The sequence below is a fragment of the Catharus ustulatus genome, chromosome 5 (assembly GCF_009819885.2).
Source record: "Catharus ustulatus isolate bCatUst1 chromosome 5, bCatUst1.pri.v2, whole genome shotgun sequence".
NCBI lineage: Eukaryota > Metazoa > Chordata > Aves > Passeriformes > Turdidae > Catharus > Catharus ustulatus.
Window position 1 is genome coordinate 6,234,650 of NC_046225.1, and position 13,830 is coordinate 6,248,479.

The 13,830-nt window shown below is 41.4% G+C and overlaps 1 protein-coding gene across 10 annotated transcripts in view; it reads left to right on the top strand.

The window, feature by feature from the left end:
* The window catches only part of JADE1 (jade family PHD finger 1), a 42,096-nt gene that overhangs the window by 5,799 nt on the left and 22,467 nt on the right, over nt 1-13,830 (top strand). For 8 of the 10 annotated variants that reach the window (XM_033059414.1, XM_033059410.1, XM_033059413.1 and 5 more), the window contains exon 2: nt 4,573-4,650. In XM_033059414.1, the coding sequence (XP_032915305.1) occupies nt 4,599-4,650 (52 nt within the window). In that variant the 5' untranslated portion in view covers nt 4,573-4,598. Of the gene's footprint in view, nt 1-1,703; nt 2,348-2,621; nt 3,614-4,572; nt 4,651-13,830 lie in introns of those variants that run through there. The other 2 variants (XM_033059412.1, XM_033059411.2) reach the window with 2 other exon arrangements.

A 13,830-nucleotide genomic window follows, 5' to 3' on the forward strand; every position in this document is an offset into this window, starting at 1 on the left:
TGGAGTAGCATGGTAATGAACACTGCTAAAAGTAGTGAATTTGCTGTACTGTGTCAGGTTGCTGATTCTAACCCATTGCACTGTATCTGTCATCAAATACTGGGAGGTGGACAGCAAAGTCTGTATGCCTACCTGCATCTAGTTATCTGTATAAATTTAGATGTTTGTTGCTCAGCTCCACAAGGATATGTAAATTCAAATGCTGTTTTGTGGCCTGACATTGATTATATTGGAATATTGTCTAGTCATTTCATTTGTACAGCATTTACAAGTATTTTGAAAAAGACTTCCCACACTCTCCAAAATACAAAACCCAGTTTTAGGTGGTGTAATTTTGCCTTCAAAAACAATTTGAGCTAAGGCATGATTGAAGTCCAGAGTTGCAATCTTATGTTTAAAGTTTGTATCTAATCAGTGAGTAAAACCCAGAGTTTAACTTCCAGAGCAAGCATAATTAGAAAGGATGGAAAAGCGACTGGTGGTGTGTTTCTGGAAAACGGAGCAGCACCTTCAGCCTCTGGAGCAGCACAGTAGGGTGTGTTGCAGGCTGTGCTTGGCCTCACCAGTGCTGCCCTGGTGTGGCCAGCCCATCTGAGGGTGACTGGGAATATAAAGGCATGGTCTCTGTCCCATTTGTGCCTTTTTCATGGTGGTGTGGTTGCATGAAGTGCTCTTGGATGCTTTGCTGCCCGTGGAATTGGAGTTACGTTGCCAGCAGAGTTGTGGCTGTTTCTCAAAAGCTGTGTTTGGCTGAAGGCTGGCAGTAGTCTGAGCCCAGTTTGGTTCCTCCCCAATAAATGGGTAAATGTTACACTGGAGTGCTCAGCAGAACATGTGATCAGCATGCTGTGTGTTGGTCTGAGTGATTTCTGAAAGGATGATTTTAACAAAAGGAAACAATTGTCTTTTGAGGGAATGAAACTGAAAGTTTACATACAAAAGTTGCTGACTTACTAAGAATTCACAGGAGTCACTGAGAACTGATAGAGTGTGGCTTGGTGATACAGCTTAGGGTTGTTGGCTTTTGAAGTGCTGGGCTTTCTCTTCAGGTGAACACAGTGTGTTGGGCAAACTCCCTTTTGAGGCTGGTGTAAGAATTTGGGAAGAACAGGTGTAGAAATGTTGGACAGAAGATCCAGGGCTCACGCTCAAGCCCTGCTTGTCTGACTGTGCCCTTGCTTCAGAGCACCGTTTGTTCTGTGAAGGGCTTTGGGAGGGGTGTGTGTGGGTGCAGTGGATGTTTTGTGGAAACTTCTGGGCTGGACAGCAATTACGTGATTGCACACACTTGGGAATTGAGCTCAGTCATCTGGGTGTCTCTTCTTGCCCTGCAAGTGTTGCAGGCTGGGGTGCATAGTTTTTACTCTTGGTATTAAAGCTGGCCTCAAATGTTTTACTGTTTTTATGCTTACATGTGAATTCCCTTTGCTTACAGGCATAGTGATCGTAGTGTATGCCTGCTGGAGCAAGGAAAACTTGCAGTATCAGTCTGCATCTAACCATCACTGTCCACAACCCATGTTTATTTTTAATGTGCACTTTCTAACTTGTTTCTTGTGTGACTTTGAGTCACCCACCACCTGACAGAAACCAGTAACCTTTGAGGCAGAGGCACTGGGATACCCTTAAAACCAGAAGCATTTCAATCTGTGTGGTTGTCTTACTAGCTGCTCTAGTGTTATCTCTAGAACATGTGTTCTGAGCTGTGAGTATGAGCATCTGGTGGCAGCAGTTAAAAATTATTTTAGAGGTTGAAAAAAGCTGTTCTTCTAATGATGAGAGTTCCAGGGGGTTAATCTTACAGGGTTTGAGTCTTGCTCTAAGAAGCCAAATGCTGTTTTTTCATCTGTGATTTAGCTCCCTGTAAACTCAGGTTAGATTCAAAGATGGGAAAATGAGATAAATGAGATCTGAGTTTTACATTCCCCCCCACCATGGATCTATAAAACAATCTCACAGGAGCTTCATCAAATGGGATATTTCTTTTAATGTTACTGTTGAGAACACAGGCTTTTCAGTGTGGCCAACTTCAGGTGCCTGACTAGAGTGGACAAGGAAATTAGCTGTCTTATCTAATACTCTACTCAGGAAAGTGGCTTCTGCTCTGGCTTATTTCCTGAAAAACTCTGGAGAGTGCTTTAACTGGGAGGTGTGATTACCACTCTTTCCTTTCAACAGCAACCATAAAAGAGATGTTCAGTTTGTTTTTTAAAAACTTAGTAGGAGGACAAAGGGTCCATCTCTTTCCTTATTTTTTTTGAATTTGCTGGAAGTATGTTGTTAGATGATCTGCTCAAAATGTGAAGGAGCAGAATTCCAAATTTTCCTGTTTGCTGCAAGTTCACAGGTGTGTCTTAGTGTACAGATATGCTGTTATTTTGGTTAACAGTGTATTATGCTTTTCAGACCGTGTGGTAAATAAAACAGCAAGTGAGAAGTTTGACCAGGAATAGACAAATTATGCTTAGGACAATTTTCCTGTGTTTTCTTCCAAATTTTCTTTATGTTGTTTGTGGGAGATTTTTGCTAAGTTGTTAATATGTGAACTAATAGAAAAAGGACCTTACAGATGGATATTCATCCCCCTGGTTTTGGCCTTGTAAGAACTAATTGATTTTTCAGTTGTGTCTTAGCCTGTTTTGGATCTGAATGTTGGCTTTCTGTCTTTCTAAGTGACTGTATAGGAGCTTGGCTCTGGATCTCCTGCATTTATACCAGATCTGAATTCAGTGGGTTTTGATGGTCCTGGCTGGTCTGTGTATTTATGCACTGGCAGCATTTCCATCTCCCATACACACAAAGTTCTGGCCTGCTTCAAAGCAATTTTTGGAGAGAATCCTTCTAGCCCTGTAAGTGGCTGCCACTGATGTTTCTTTATTCTCTGGCATCAGACACTGTGTGTGAACTTTTACTCTATGAAATGGTGACAAAAGGTCTGGGCAAGGTGAACCATTCAGCTCTGTAGTGAGCAAAGTGTGCAGTTCAAAACTGTTACATGTTTCAATGACAGGTGTTTTAAATCCCACTCTGAAAAATCAGTCTGTGGGAAGGCTTCCCCCCTAACTGTGTTTGCACTTGTAATATGAAAAAGGAGGCAATTCTGCAATGCTCATGCTCTTAGAACTGTATTAAGTTCTCTGGAAGTACAAAATAGTGTCTCAGGTTCAGCTGCTTGTGACTTGCTAGCAGTGACAAAATGAATTCCCTCAAAAATGCTAATTTCTTTTTATATGAATCACTTCTGGAAAAGCAGATATTTTTGTGCTCTATTGTAAATAGTGTCAGGCTTTGTTAGGCTTTTTGGGGTTTCTTATTTTGGGAATCAGTCTTATAAAAGTTGAAGGCATTATTGAATTTCTTACAATGAGCCATGTTCTCAGTGAAGCAAGTTGAAGCAGTTAATTCTTACACTGAAGGACCAATGGAAAGAGTTTTGTTGAGAGGTTTTGAGGAAGTCTGAACTCACATGGAAATAAGGTTAGATTTCCTGTGCTTAGATAGAAGCAAAAGAATATTTTGGCATCTGATCTCCAAATCTTTGTGCAGAGGTGGATGTGAGGGATTTGCTGCCAGCAGAGTGGCCAGACCTTGTTGATAGCACGATTGATATGTGGTAAGTGAAGATTCAGGGGTTTTGATGTGCATCTAGAGTCCTTTTCAGTTTAACTTACGGTGGATATGTCTTTCTGGACTTGTCATGTTTTTTTCTGCCCTTCAACTTGCAATTTTTAATAGCTTTTTACATGTGAATAGTGACTAGCTATTTACAGCTTCCTTGTTTTTTCTGAATTTGGTTTTGTTCCATGGGGAATGCACATGAAAATGTCAGTGCCCTGAGAATAGCAGTTAAAAAGATTTGGATTTTTGGCCTTCTTATCACAAGCCCATATGCCCATGAATTTGGTATTGGTAGGAATCTGGCAGTTTGGAGGAACCTCTGAATAATCATGTGAATAATCTTACTCCCAAAGAACAGTTAGTGTTAGGCATGGTGCTAGAAATGTGCCTGCAGGAGGAAGTAACTCTCTCATCTTAGAGGGTGGTGCTTTCCAGGGCATAGATGATGCATGTTTAGTTAATCTGGGAAAACTGGGCTTGCTACTGCTGATGTTTCATGTTTTACATGTAAGTGGATGACTTTAATCTCCGATTTCGTAAATGTGACACTTTAAACAGGAATAAAATTGCTCCAAAAATATATTAGCCAAAGTAAATATTTACACAAGCAGTAAAAACGTTATTGTATTGCAAATCTACTGTCAGAATAGGCAGGGTAAGTGAAGCACATTGGCTGCGGGTATTTAGTGATTTTAACACCTCTCAGGACAAAACAGATTTTTGGTGGGGGGAGAGCATCGGTGGGGATGTCATTGCCACGCTCCAGGTTGTTCACCTGTTCACATGATAACAGCCTGATTAAGCATCCTTGAGAGGTCGGCTGTTCATATTTCAGCTGCTGCTGGAGTTGTTTGTTTTCCTTTGTGTGCTGTAAATGCTCGCATGCCAGCAGAAGCACAAGTTGATGACTGTGTGTTATTACCTGGGGTTAAGTGCTGTCTCATTGCTTCCCAGGCTGCCTGCTGTTTCCCGGGGAGATCATGAAACGCCATCGGCTTCCTAGCAGCAGCGAGGACTCTGACGACAATGGCAGTAAGTGCTCCTTTGGTGTAGAGTGCAGGAGGTTACGAGTTGGAAAACGTGTTCTAATGCAGTGTTTCATGTGCCAGAGGCGTTTTGCATATTGGTTGAACTGGTAAGAATGTGTGTTGTAAGGATCTTGTTTTGAACTCACAGGTGGGCAGTAGATCCAGGATCATCCCATGTAGCTGACATGTTTTAGTGAATAAGATAAAGCAAGAGCAAAAAAGTCAGTGGTCATCTTTGAAATCTTGGCAAGCAGCATAATTTATCATTATAAGGACAGAGTGAGTATGGAAACATCTGCTGACACTGGCCATGGAAGTTTGCATAAGGATTTTAAATTTGCTTCAGTCTTCTCATACCCTCTTATGCAGTGGGAAAGTATAGTGCTTCAAGCTTAAGCAGGAAAGATTAACAGGACATAAAAGTTATTCTTCACTGCATTTGAAGATTTTCTTTGAGGAATTGCTTACAAGAATTTGAATTCAGCAAATCACTAGTTTGGATACATATTTATGGTTTTTAACTGTTTCTGTACTGATGTAACTAACCCACACTGTGGTGTCTCTCTCAGTCTTGTGTTTGGATTCCAGTGACTGACAATCTTTAATTTAAGCAGAAAAAATATTGGATGGTGGGGAGAGACAAAATAGCAGTTATGGGAAATGTGCCCAGGTGTCTTATTTGCCCAAATGAGCAAGTAGATTGCACTTGACAATACTGCAATTACAATTGACAATACTGCAGCTTAGCCACTTGCCAGAGAGGTTTTCATGGTTTTAATTTGATCTATCTGGATGCACATCTTCAAACCTGAGTTTCTTTGTAAAATTTCAGTCTGAAAATGATTGGGGTGATTTCCTGGGTCCTTTTGAGAGCTTCACTCTGAGAATTTATCCCTGTGGCACACTGTGGCTCCACATAGGTGACTGCTCCACCTGCATGCATTTCTTAGGTGTGTCTTTGCTGCCTGGGAATCTGCTCAGGTATGGCCAAAGCTGCCTCTTTAAACAACCCTAGGCAAACTGTTGCAGAAATGAAGTAGTAAAGGTGAAAGGATTAGAGAAGGTAAGAACTTGCAGGCTGATTAGGAGTTAATCCAAATAAGGATTGAGCAAAATCTGTTAGAAGTGAGGAATTTGGCTTGGTTTTGAAGAGCTACCTGCAGCTGGGGGATTTTGGAAAAATAAACCCCAAACAAATCAGGCATGTTTTTATTGGGTAGAAGTTTAGTTGAGGTTATTAAAATTGAAGTCAAGTGTACTTCCTTAAAGGTTATGTGTACTTCCCAGAAACAAAGGTGTGTTTTTATTTGTAAGATAAACAAGTAGCAATAAACATGTCTTCCATTAGAATTTAGCTTCACCCTTTTTTCAGTCCCTAGGAACTTTATAAAATAGTGTTTCATATTAATAATAGTCTTTATTTTCACTCTCTTAGATCCCTTTGATCTCTTCATGTGCCTTGTGTAACAGCTTTTACCAAATAAAATATGAAGCAGTTACTCTTGGAATTGAAGTTCTGAAATAGATACAATTGTCTGACCTGTTGCTGATTGCAGCACTTGTTTGTAATGTTATTTGAGTTACCGGCTTAGTAAATTATATTTTCCGCAAAATCTGTTCCATAGATCATTAGATAAGAAAATGAGTTTGAGAAAGAAAAGGAAAGCCTGGTTATTGCAAATAACTTTGCTGAATAAATTGCATGGCAAAGGTAGTGAAATTTGAAGTGTTTTCAAGTATTATTTGAAATATATACCACTTCCTTTGCATTACACTTGTTTTTTTCTTGATTATTTTTTTTTTTTTGCCTCCTGTTAGTGAGTGAATTCAGATACAGGTTCCTGCATATTCATTCTATTACTGTATGTTCAGAAGGATCAAGGGTTATTAATCAGAAGCTCAGCTAATGTTTAATATGGGGTCAGCACTTCCAAGGCTTTTTGTCATTCAGACGTGCCTGAAAAGAATGACTGACTTAGCTTAGGTCCTTTCCCCTTTCCTGTTACAGGAGATACCAGTGGTTCCTTGCAGCTATGTTTGAATGTCAAGGGTGTCCCCTTACAGGTTTCACCTTCACAGGATCTCTCTTGCCTTTAGTAGAATTACTGATTACTCTTCACTATGTTTGTTTCTGTATTCTTGCTTTGGCAGTAGTATCTCTGATCCACTCTACTTGCAGTAGTTTTAGAAGGATAAGCAAGTTTCCTTCCCCAAAAATATAAAAATTGCTGTTGAGTTTTTGTGGTGTGTATTGAAGATTTCAAGTTTTTCACTAGATTTGTTTCCTTCTCAGACTTCCCAAAGGCTGACAACAATTCCATGTGACTATTCTGGCGTTTCAAAGAGGCATCTTCTGATTGAAAAGTCAAAATTTTAATCAACACCTAGTTGGAATGCTGTTGGTAAACACCTGCTTGCCTTTCAGTCAGTGGTGCCTCTTGACCCTCCAGTGGAACTTGTTGCATCATTGTGAGCTCTGTGGTCTTTGAGCTTAGGGCTCAGCCTTGCTCTCCCTCATCCTACAAAAATGAGGATTGTGCCTCCAGCTGCTGCATTTCTGCAGCTGAGTTTGCATTCTTTACTAGACTGTGATCAGGCATCTCAGGCTCATCATGAGGGTCACTGAGTAAATGTGTTTGGGGTAACCTGAATGATGATGTTTTTTGGGGCTAGGCTCCAGCATGTAAGCTCATGCAACCTGGAAGATGTTTTAGCATGAAAAAAAAAATGTACATTTTATTTTCTTGAGCTCAGGAACCTGAATATTTGGAATGTAATAGTAATGATGCCACAAATAATGGAATTTATTAAAAAAAAAAGTTGTTTTGCATTGGATCAGTGAGCTGAATCAGTTTCCTTGGTAGTCACAAGGAAACAAAGCTCATACTGAAGTGCTAAAAATACATCATTCTGGAGATACAGTTGTTCTTCAGAGGGAGAAAAAGGTGCTCTCATTTTGTGAGATGAAAGAAAGGAGAATGGCTCTCATTTAGGAGCAAAATACAGCAGAGAAGAAAGCTTAACAACATGGCTGCAGCCCTGGGTATATACATGTATTTACTGACTCATGTAAGATACTTCAGTGTCAGTGGTTAGGTGTTTTTTGCAGTATTTTAAAGCCTTGCAGCTTAAAGGCAGCACCCTTGCTTTCCTCATCACTTCTTCTTTGCCCTCAGACTTGATTCTTTTCCTAAAGCCAAGCTCCCAAAAGTATTTATTTTATGTACTTCAACCTAACTACTAGAAATTGTTAAGCTGTGTCCCCTTAGAATCAAAATTCTAAATCCTCATTTCAACACAAAGCTGAAATAGCATATTTGAAGCACTGGGCAAGAGGTGTCAGTGCCAGTTTTGCCTGGCAATTCTGCAGTTAGTCCCTGGATACCTGAGCATATTCTCAGGGATTTCATTTTCTGAAATTAGAGGTCACTTTTGAACATCTTACCCGTGAAATATAATTGAATGAAAAATGACTGCAGGCATTGCTCTGGATTTTGAACTTTTGTCTAAATACAGAGGAATGGTGTTGAGAGAGGCTTGGGGCAGTGCTTAAGAGTTTTTGCTCCTGAAAGCTTTTCTTCTTTGGTCACTTGGCAGAGCTTGTTTGTTTCTGTGGCCTTCCAGATAGTGTAGTACAGCAACTAAAATGTGCATTTATATTAGCCAGCCCTATCATAAAAGCCTTGTAATGTACATGCTACATTCTTCAAAGCCTGTAGAAAGGAAATCAGTAATGTTTACCTCAAATCCATTACACTCCTGTGTTCTGGTGGCTGCTTTGAGCTTACTCCTCTGTTGCTAAACCTTCTCTTTGTTTTGGGGTCTCACTCTAATTAAATGTTAGATACTGAAGCTGTTTTAGCTTTCCTGCTCAGTGTTTGACACCTGGCTTTTTAGCCTCGTTGGTTTGTAAATCTGCAAAGGTGCTGAATATTCCATATGCTGTTTCCTGGTGAGATCAAGTTGTGCAATGGAGGAGTTCCCATTTATAGCTTCAAGGCATTCCTTTTTGCATAAATTAGTTTGACATGTGGACAGCTTGTTTTTGAGAGAGGTCTGAAACTCGTGGACATTTGTGTAAGGGAAATTGTGTGAAATCCAGGCACTCCTTGGTGTCGAAGAGTTTGTGCACTGTTTGCCACGAGCAAGGAATTCAAAGCATGATTTTATTCAGACTTTACCCGCTCCCATGATGCTTTTTCATTTATTCTTGGAGGGTTTATCAATTTATCATACTCCTACATGCAGAGTGTCCAAGAGAAGAACTGAAGGCACTGGCAGGTGAAAAATACTTCCAAGATTTACAGAGTTTCACGTGAGTTGTGAGAAATGAAAGATTTAATACCTATGGATTATGGAATAGAGTTCTGTAATTTAGGCAGACTCTTATTTTATCATTGCTAAACAAATGTTATTTTAAAGTTAAACGAATTTTGCCAATATCCATTGCACTGACTGAATGACAGGGATCTTAGATTTAGAAAGGGCTTTGAATCCCAGTGGATTCCTGTAGTGTTTGAGATGGATCCCAGGGTGCCTTTACAAAGGTTACTGAGTACATAACCTTGGGGGTGTGTGTCATTTACTGTAGAATTGCAGCGGCTGCTGGCCTGAAGTGCGGCAATTGCATGTGCAGAGCTTTGTGAAAAGGAAGTGAGGAACATTTTTTTGTTTCTCATTTGAACTGGCTGGGAGGTAAGGGATGGTGGCTAAACAACAGAATTACAGTGCTCAGAGTCTGGGCAAGGCAGCAAGTATAGTGGTCACTATGTGCCTTTGAAAAAGAGTTGGTGAGTGATGACAGATGTTAAGAACAAGCATTGTACCTGAAGGTTCACGTCAGAGTGGGGCAGTGGCTTGTGGTGAAGTTGCTGGAGCAATCTGGAGGAGTTATTTGAACAAGGCTTATCTTGGCTGATAGGGTATCACATCTGAGGAAGGGCCTTCCCATAATGATCACCGTCATTTGACAGGAATGGAAAAGATCCTTTGGGAAGGATAATGTGATCGGTGTTGGTCACAGCTAGCACAGGTTTGTGAGGGGACAGTCCTGCTTGTTGAATCCTTCTGAAACAGGGTGACCTACCTAGTTGATCTAGGGAAGCCAGAAGATGCAATCTTTTTGGACTTGAGCAAAGCTTTGGATACAGTCTCTCACAGGATCCTTCTGGACAAGATGTCCAACACACAGCTGGAAAGTCATGTTACACAGTGGGTGAGCAGCTGGCTCATGGGCTGGGCACAAAGGATTATAGGGAATGGGGACATCAGCTGGTGTCCAGGTTCTGCAGGGCTCCCTCCTTGCCCTGTGCTCTTCAGCATCTTCCTAAATGACCTGGACACAGAACTGCGAGGAATACTAAGTTCACTGATGACATTTAATTAGGAGGCACTGTCGACTCCCTTGGGGGCAAAGAGACCCTGCAGAGACCTCAGCAAATAAGAGAGATGAGCAATCATCGATGCTGGGATGGCCTCACCTCGAGTGCTGGAGGCAGTTTGGGGTGCCACAATGCAAAAAAGATGTAAAGTCATTAGAAGCCATCCAAAGAAGGGCCACAAGGATGGTGAAGGGCCTTGAGGGGAAGCTGGATGAGGAGCGGCTGAGGTCGCTTGGTCTGTTCAGACTGAGGGGAGACATTGTGGTCTTCAACATCCTTGTGAAAGAAAGCAGAGGGGCAGGTACAAATCTCTTTACTCTCATGACCAGGGGCAGGGCTCAAGGAAATGGCATGACATGAACCAGAGAGGAAGAATCCCCAGGGCAGTGGTGACAGCACCAACCTGACAGAGTTCATGAAGCATTTGAACAATGCTCTCAGGCTCATGGTGTGGTCCTGGAGCTGGTCCTGTGCAGGGCCAGGAGTTGGACTCCATGATCCTGATGGGTCCATTCCAACTCAGCACATTCTGTGATACCATGATTTATTTTTTGGAGAGGCACATTCATTATTCTTTACAAGACTGCTAGATTGAGTACATCTGAGTCCACTGGTCTTTCAAGGCCTTGACAACATCATGTTACCAACTAAGAATGGGTGGTGCTCAAATTGATTTTGATAGCCTGATGTAAACTTGAGTTAAAACTGTTTGCTTGAGTTAAAACTGTTATTGCAAGGCATGGCTGCCATGGGAATTTTTCTGGGGAGCTCGAGTGGCACTTGGGTCTTGAATTATGAGGTCTAGGAATTCCTGACTGTTGTAGGAGTGACTTATGCCTGTCCATGGTTACATGTGTGTTCTGTGAGATGATAAAACTTAAATACGTGCTACTGAGGAGAGGGGTGACAGGCAGGAACTCGTGTAAAAGTGGCAGGGAGCTGCAGGGATGGTTCATTATGTGTGTCAGAGGCTGAGCAATTGTGCTGTGGTGTTGTAAAGCACTGCAGACGTCGTATGGATCGACGCATTGTGCGGCAGCTGCAACTGGGGAGTCGTCAACTGATAGTAAATTTCAAGTAGCATTGCTGTTGACAAGAGATAAAAGGCTATTGCTTCTTCTGTTTTGATCCTGAATGAGATTATTGTGTAATAATATGCTATAAAGATAAAGAAGATAGATGGGCAAACCCTCCAGCACAGAGAAGTCAGAAAGGAAATTTGGCTATGTGAAATGGTGTTTTAGGTTGTGTTTGCTTGCGTGCTGCTTTCTCTGTGATAGGGCCTGAAGACTTCTGCCCAGCCAGCTCATTCTGTACCTGACACAGTGGAAACTGCCCACAGAATTGTTTACTTCCTGTTTGCTTTGTGCTGGAATTTGAGTCCAAGCGTGGAGATATTTCTAAGTGACATGGAGCCCCTCCTGTAAGGAGCTGTGGGCCAGGCACTAATGGGGAGACTGAGCACACCTCTGTTTTCTCCTCGGGCTGCAGATCTTCCTGACAGCGTTGGCAGCAGCACCTAGCTGGTCTCAGAGTGAGCTGCAGAGCAGCATGGACATCTGGAAAGGCTGGTGCTAAGCAGAAGTGACAGCCAGACATGGCTCTGTGTCAGGGCTGCTTTGCTCTGTTGTGCTGCCTGCCGTAGCGGGGTAGCAGGAGTGTATTTATGGTGGGAGAAGTGCTTGCAGTGATCCGAGGCTTTGAAGTGTTCAGAGGCTGTAGCAGCAGGTAGTTCTCCTGGGACACAGCTGGGTGCCTAACAGGTGGCTTTACAACAACCTTGTGTGTGATACCTAATAGCCGAGACTTCTCTGCTCATGCTGAGCAGTGTATTAGTTGTGGGGTAGAATTCCCTGAGGGTTTGAATTGTTTTATTGGTTCCAAGCAATTTTCTGTTTTGATTGGATTTTTTTTTTTTGGAATGAAAACGTATTCTTGACAGATCATTTAATACAATGATGCAGTTAAAATTGATTAAGTTTTTCCTTTTGGGAAGTGTGTGTTCTTCGCAAGTGGGGAAAAAGAATGCACACTCCTTGATTGCTTCCTTTTACTATCAGGAGGCATGTGTGTTACATACACCCTGTGGTGGTATTATAAAAACACTGTATTTACAGTGTGAAGTGTTCATAGCAGCCTTGGGGAACAGAAGAAATTCCTATTTGAGTCTGAGAAGTCCTTTGCATCCCCAGTGGTGTGTAAGAGCTCTGCCTCCCTTGCTGAGGATTACACCTTTCTCGTCGCTTGGGATTTCTTTTTGCCTTTTGTCCTTAAGTAGATAAATGGAAAAAGAAAACTACGAGCCTGTAATAGGAGTATGATCCCTCTCCTGTTGTTTTCAGTGATGAAATCCTTTTAAAACACATAAACACCTTGGTCATCTGAAAGAATCTGAGCTGTAAAAGAATCCAAATGATCTTGGTGTCTCTCCCAGAGTGAGGATGCTCAGTAGGCTACTGTGTTCATCCTAGACTAGCGTGATCATGTAACACTTAATAAGATACCTTTTATCTCTGATGTCTAAGGATGATGGAAGTGCATGTTTTGGATGTGTTTATTTGGCTTCATGCCTTGGAGTTGTGTGTTTTTCATATTTACTGTTACTCACATGGCTTATGGTAGCATGGGCTCTCTTAACATCTCACTGTTTTTCCATCTGCTGTGAAACTCATTCTTCCCATGAGGTATATAATGGTATCTTATAGAACTTTTATGTCTTCCAAATCCCAGTGATTCAGACTTGCCTTATGATTTTTTTAAATTTTAATTTTATTTCACCATAACTGACTTTAACTCTTGTCTGGATCTTTAGTTGTTTTTGTAGTCTTGGTGATCCTAGTCCAGTTTGGGACTAGGGCTGGTACTCAGAAAACCTGATTAACAGTGATTTTGGATACTTAATGAAAAGGAATTATATTGATGAAGTGTCTGGAATCTTTCTAAAATAAATGAAGTAGGTTCATTTGCTTATTATAGTACAGAAGAGCTGTTTTGAACCCTGTGTTTTGTTTTGACCAGAGTAGATTCTGCCTCCTGTATAATCCAGGGATGCTTCTTTCTTCATGCACTCAGATGAACAAATCAGATCATTAACCACTGAAGTAGGTGTAATGGGCTGTGAATTTCTGCTTTCAGTGAGATCCCTTTTCTCAATTAGGTATGAAAATATGGAAAGGATGCTTAATAGACAAATAACATCCTTAATTTTCCTCCTGCACTTTCACTGGTGTAGGCAGAGTGGGTGGATGGCTTATTAATGAGAGCAGCTTTGGGAAATTCAGTGACTTGGGCTTGGCACTGGTGAAGACAGTGACATTTTGCCATTAGCTTTGATGGAAGCAGAGTTGAAACTCTCATTTGGGATTTCAAAAGTAGTTAGATTCAGTACTGTTCTGGGCTGGATATTTTGCTGTCATTTGGCTGGCTCCTTCAGTTTCTTACTTTCTTGTCTAAGCAGTGGGGCTGGTTTGAATCTATGAATTCAAGGCTTATAGTCTGGCTTTGTTTATTCAGTGAGTAAATGTTTTCCCTATTGACGTGAAGCCCTTGCCAAAGGTCATCTGTTAGCTGCAGTGTGCAGTAAAACCTCAGTCCCATGAGGAGTTCTTCCACCGTTTTCTCCTAGTATTATGGAGTTTACACTGCTCAGAAAAATCCAACAGCCTCTTCAGTAACAGTGTTTCCACTGTGTGTTCAATTCTGTGTGCAAGGAAGCAGCTATTACAGAGCTACCTGAGGAACTTTCTTTCCTTATTCAGGGTAGGGAGGTGGTTGGCATGGAAAAAACACTCACTATAACAGGT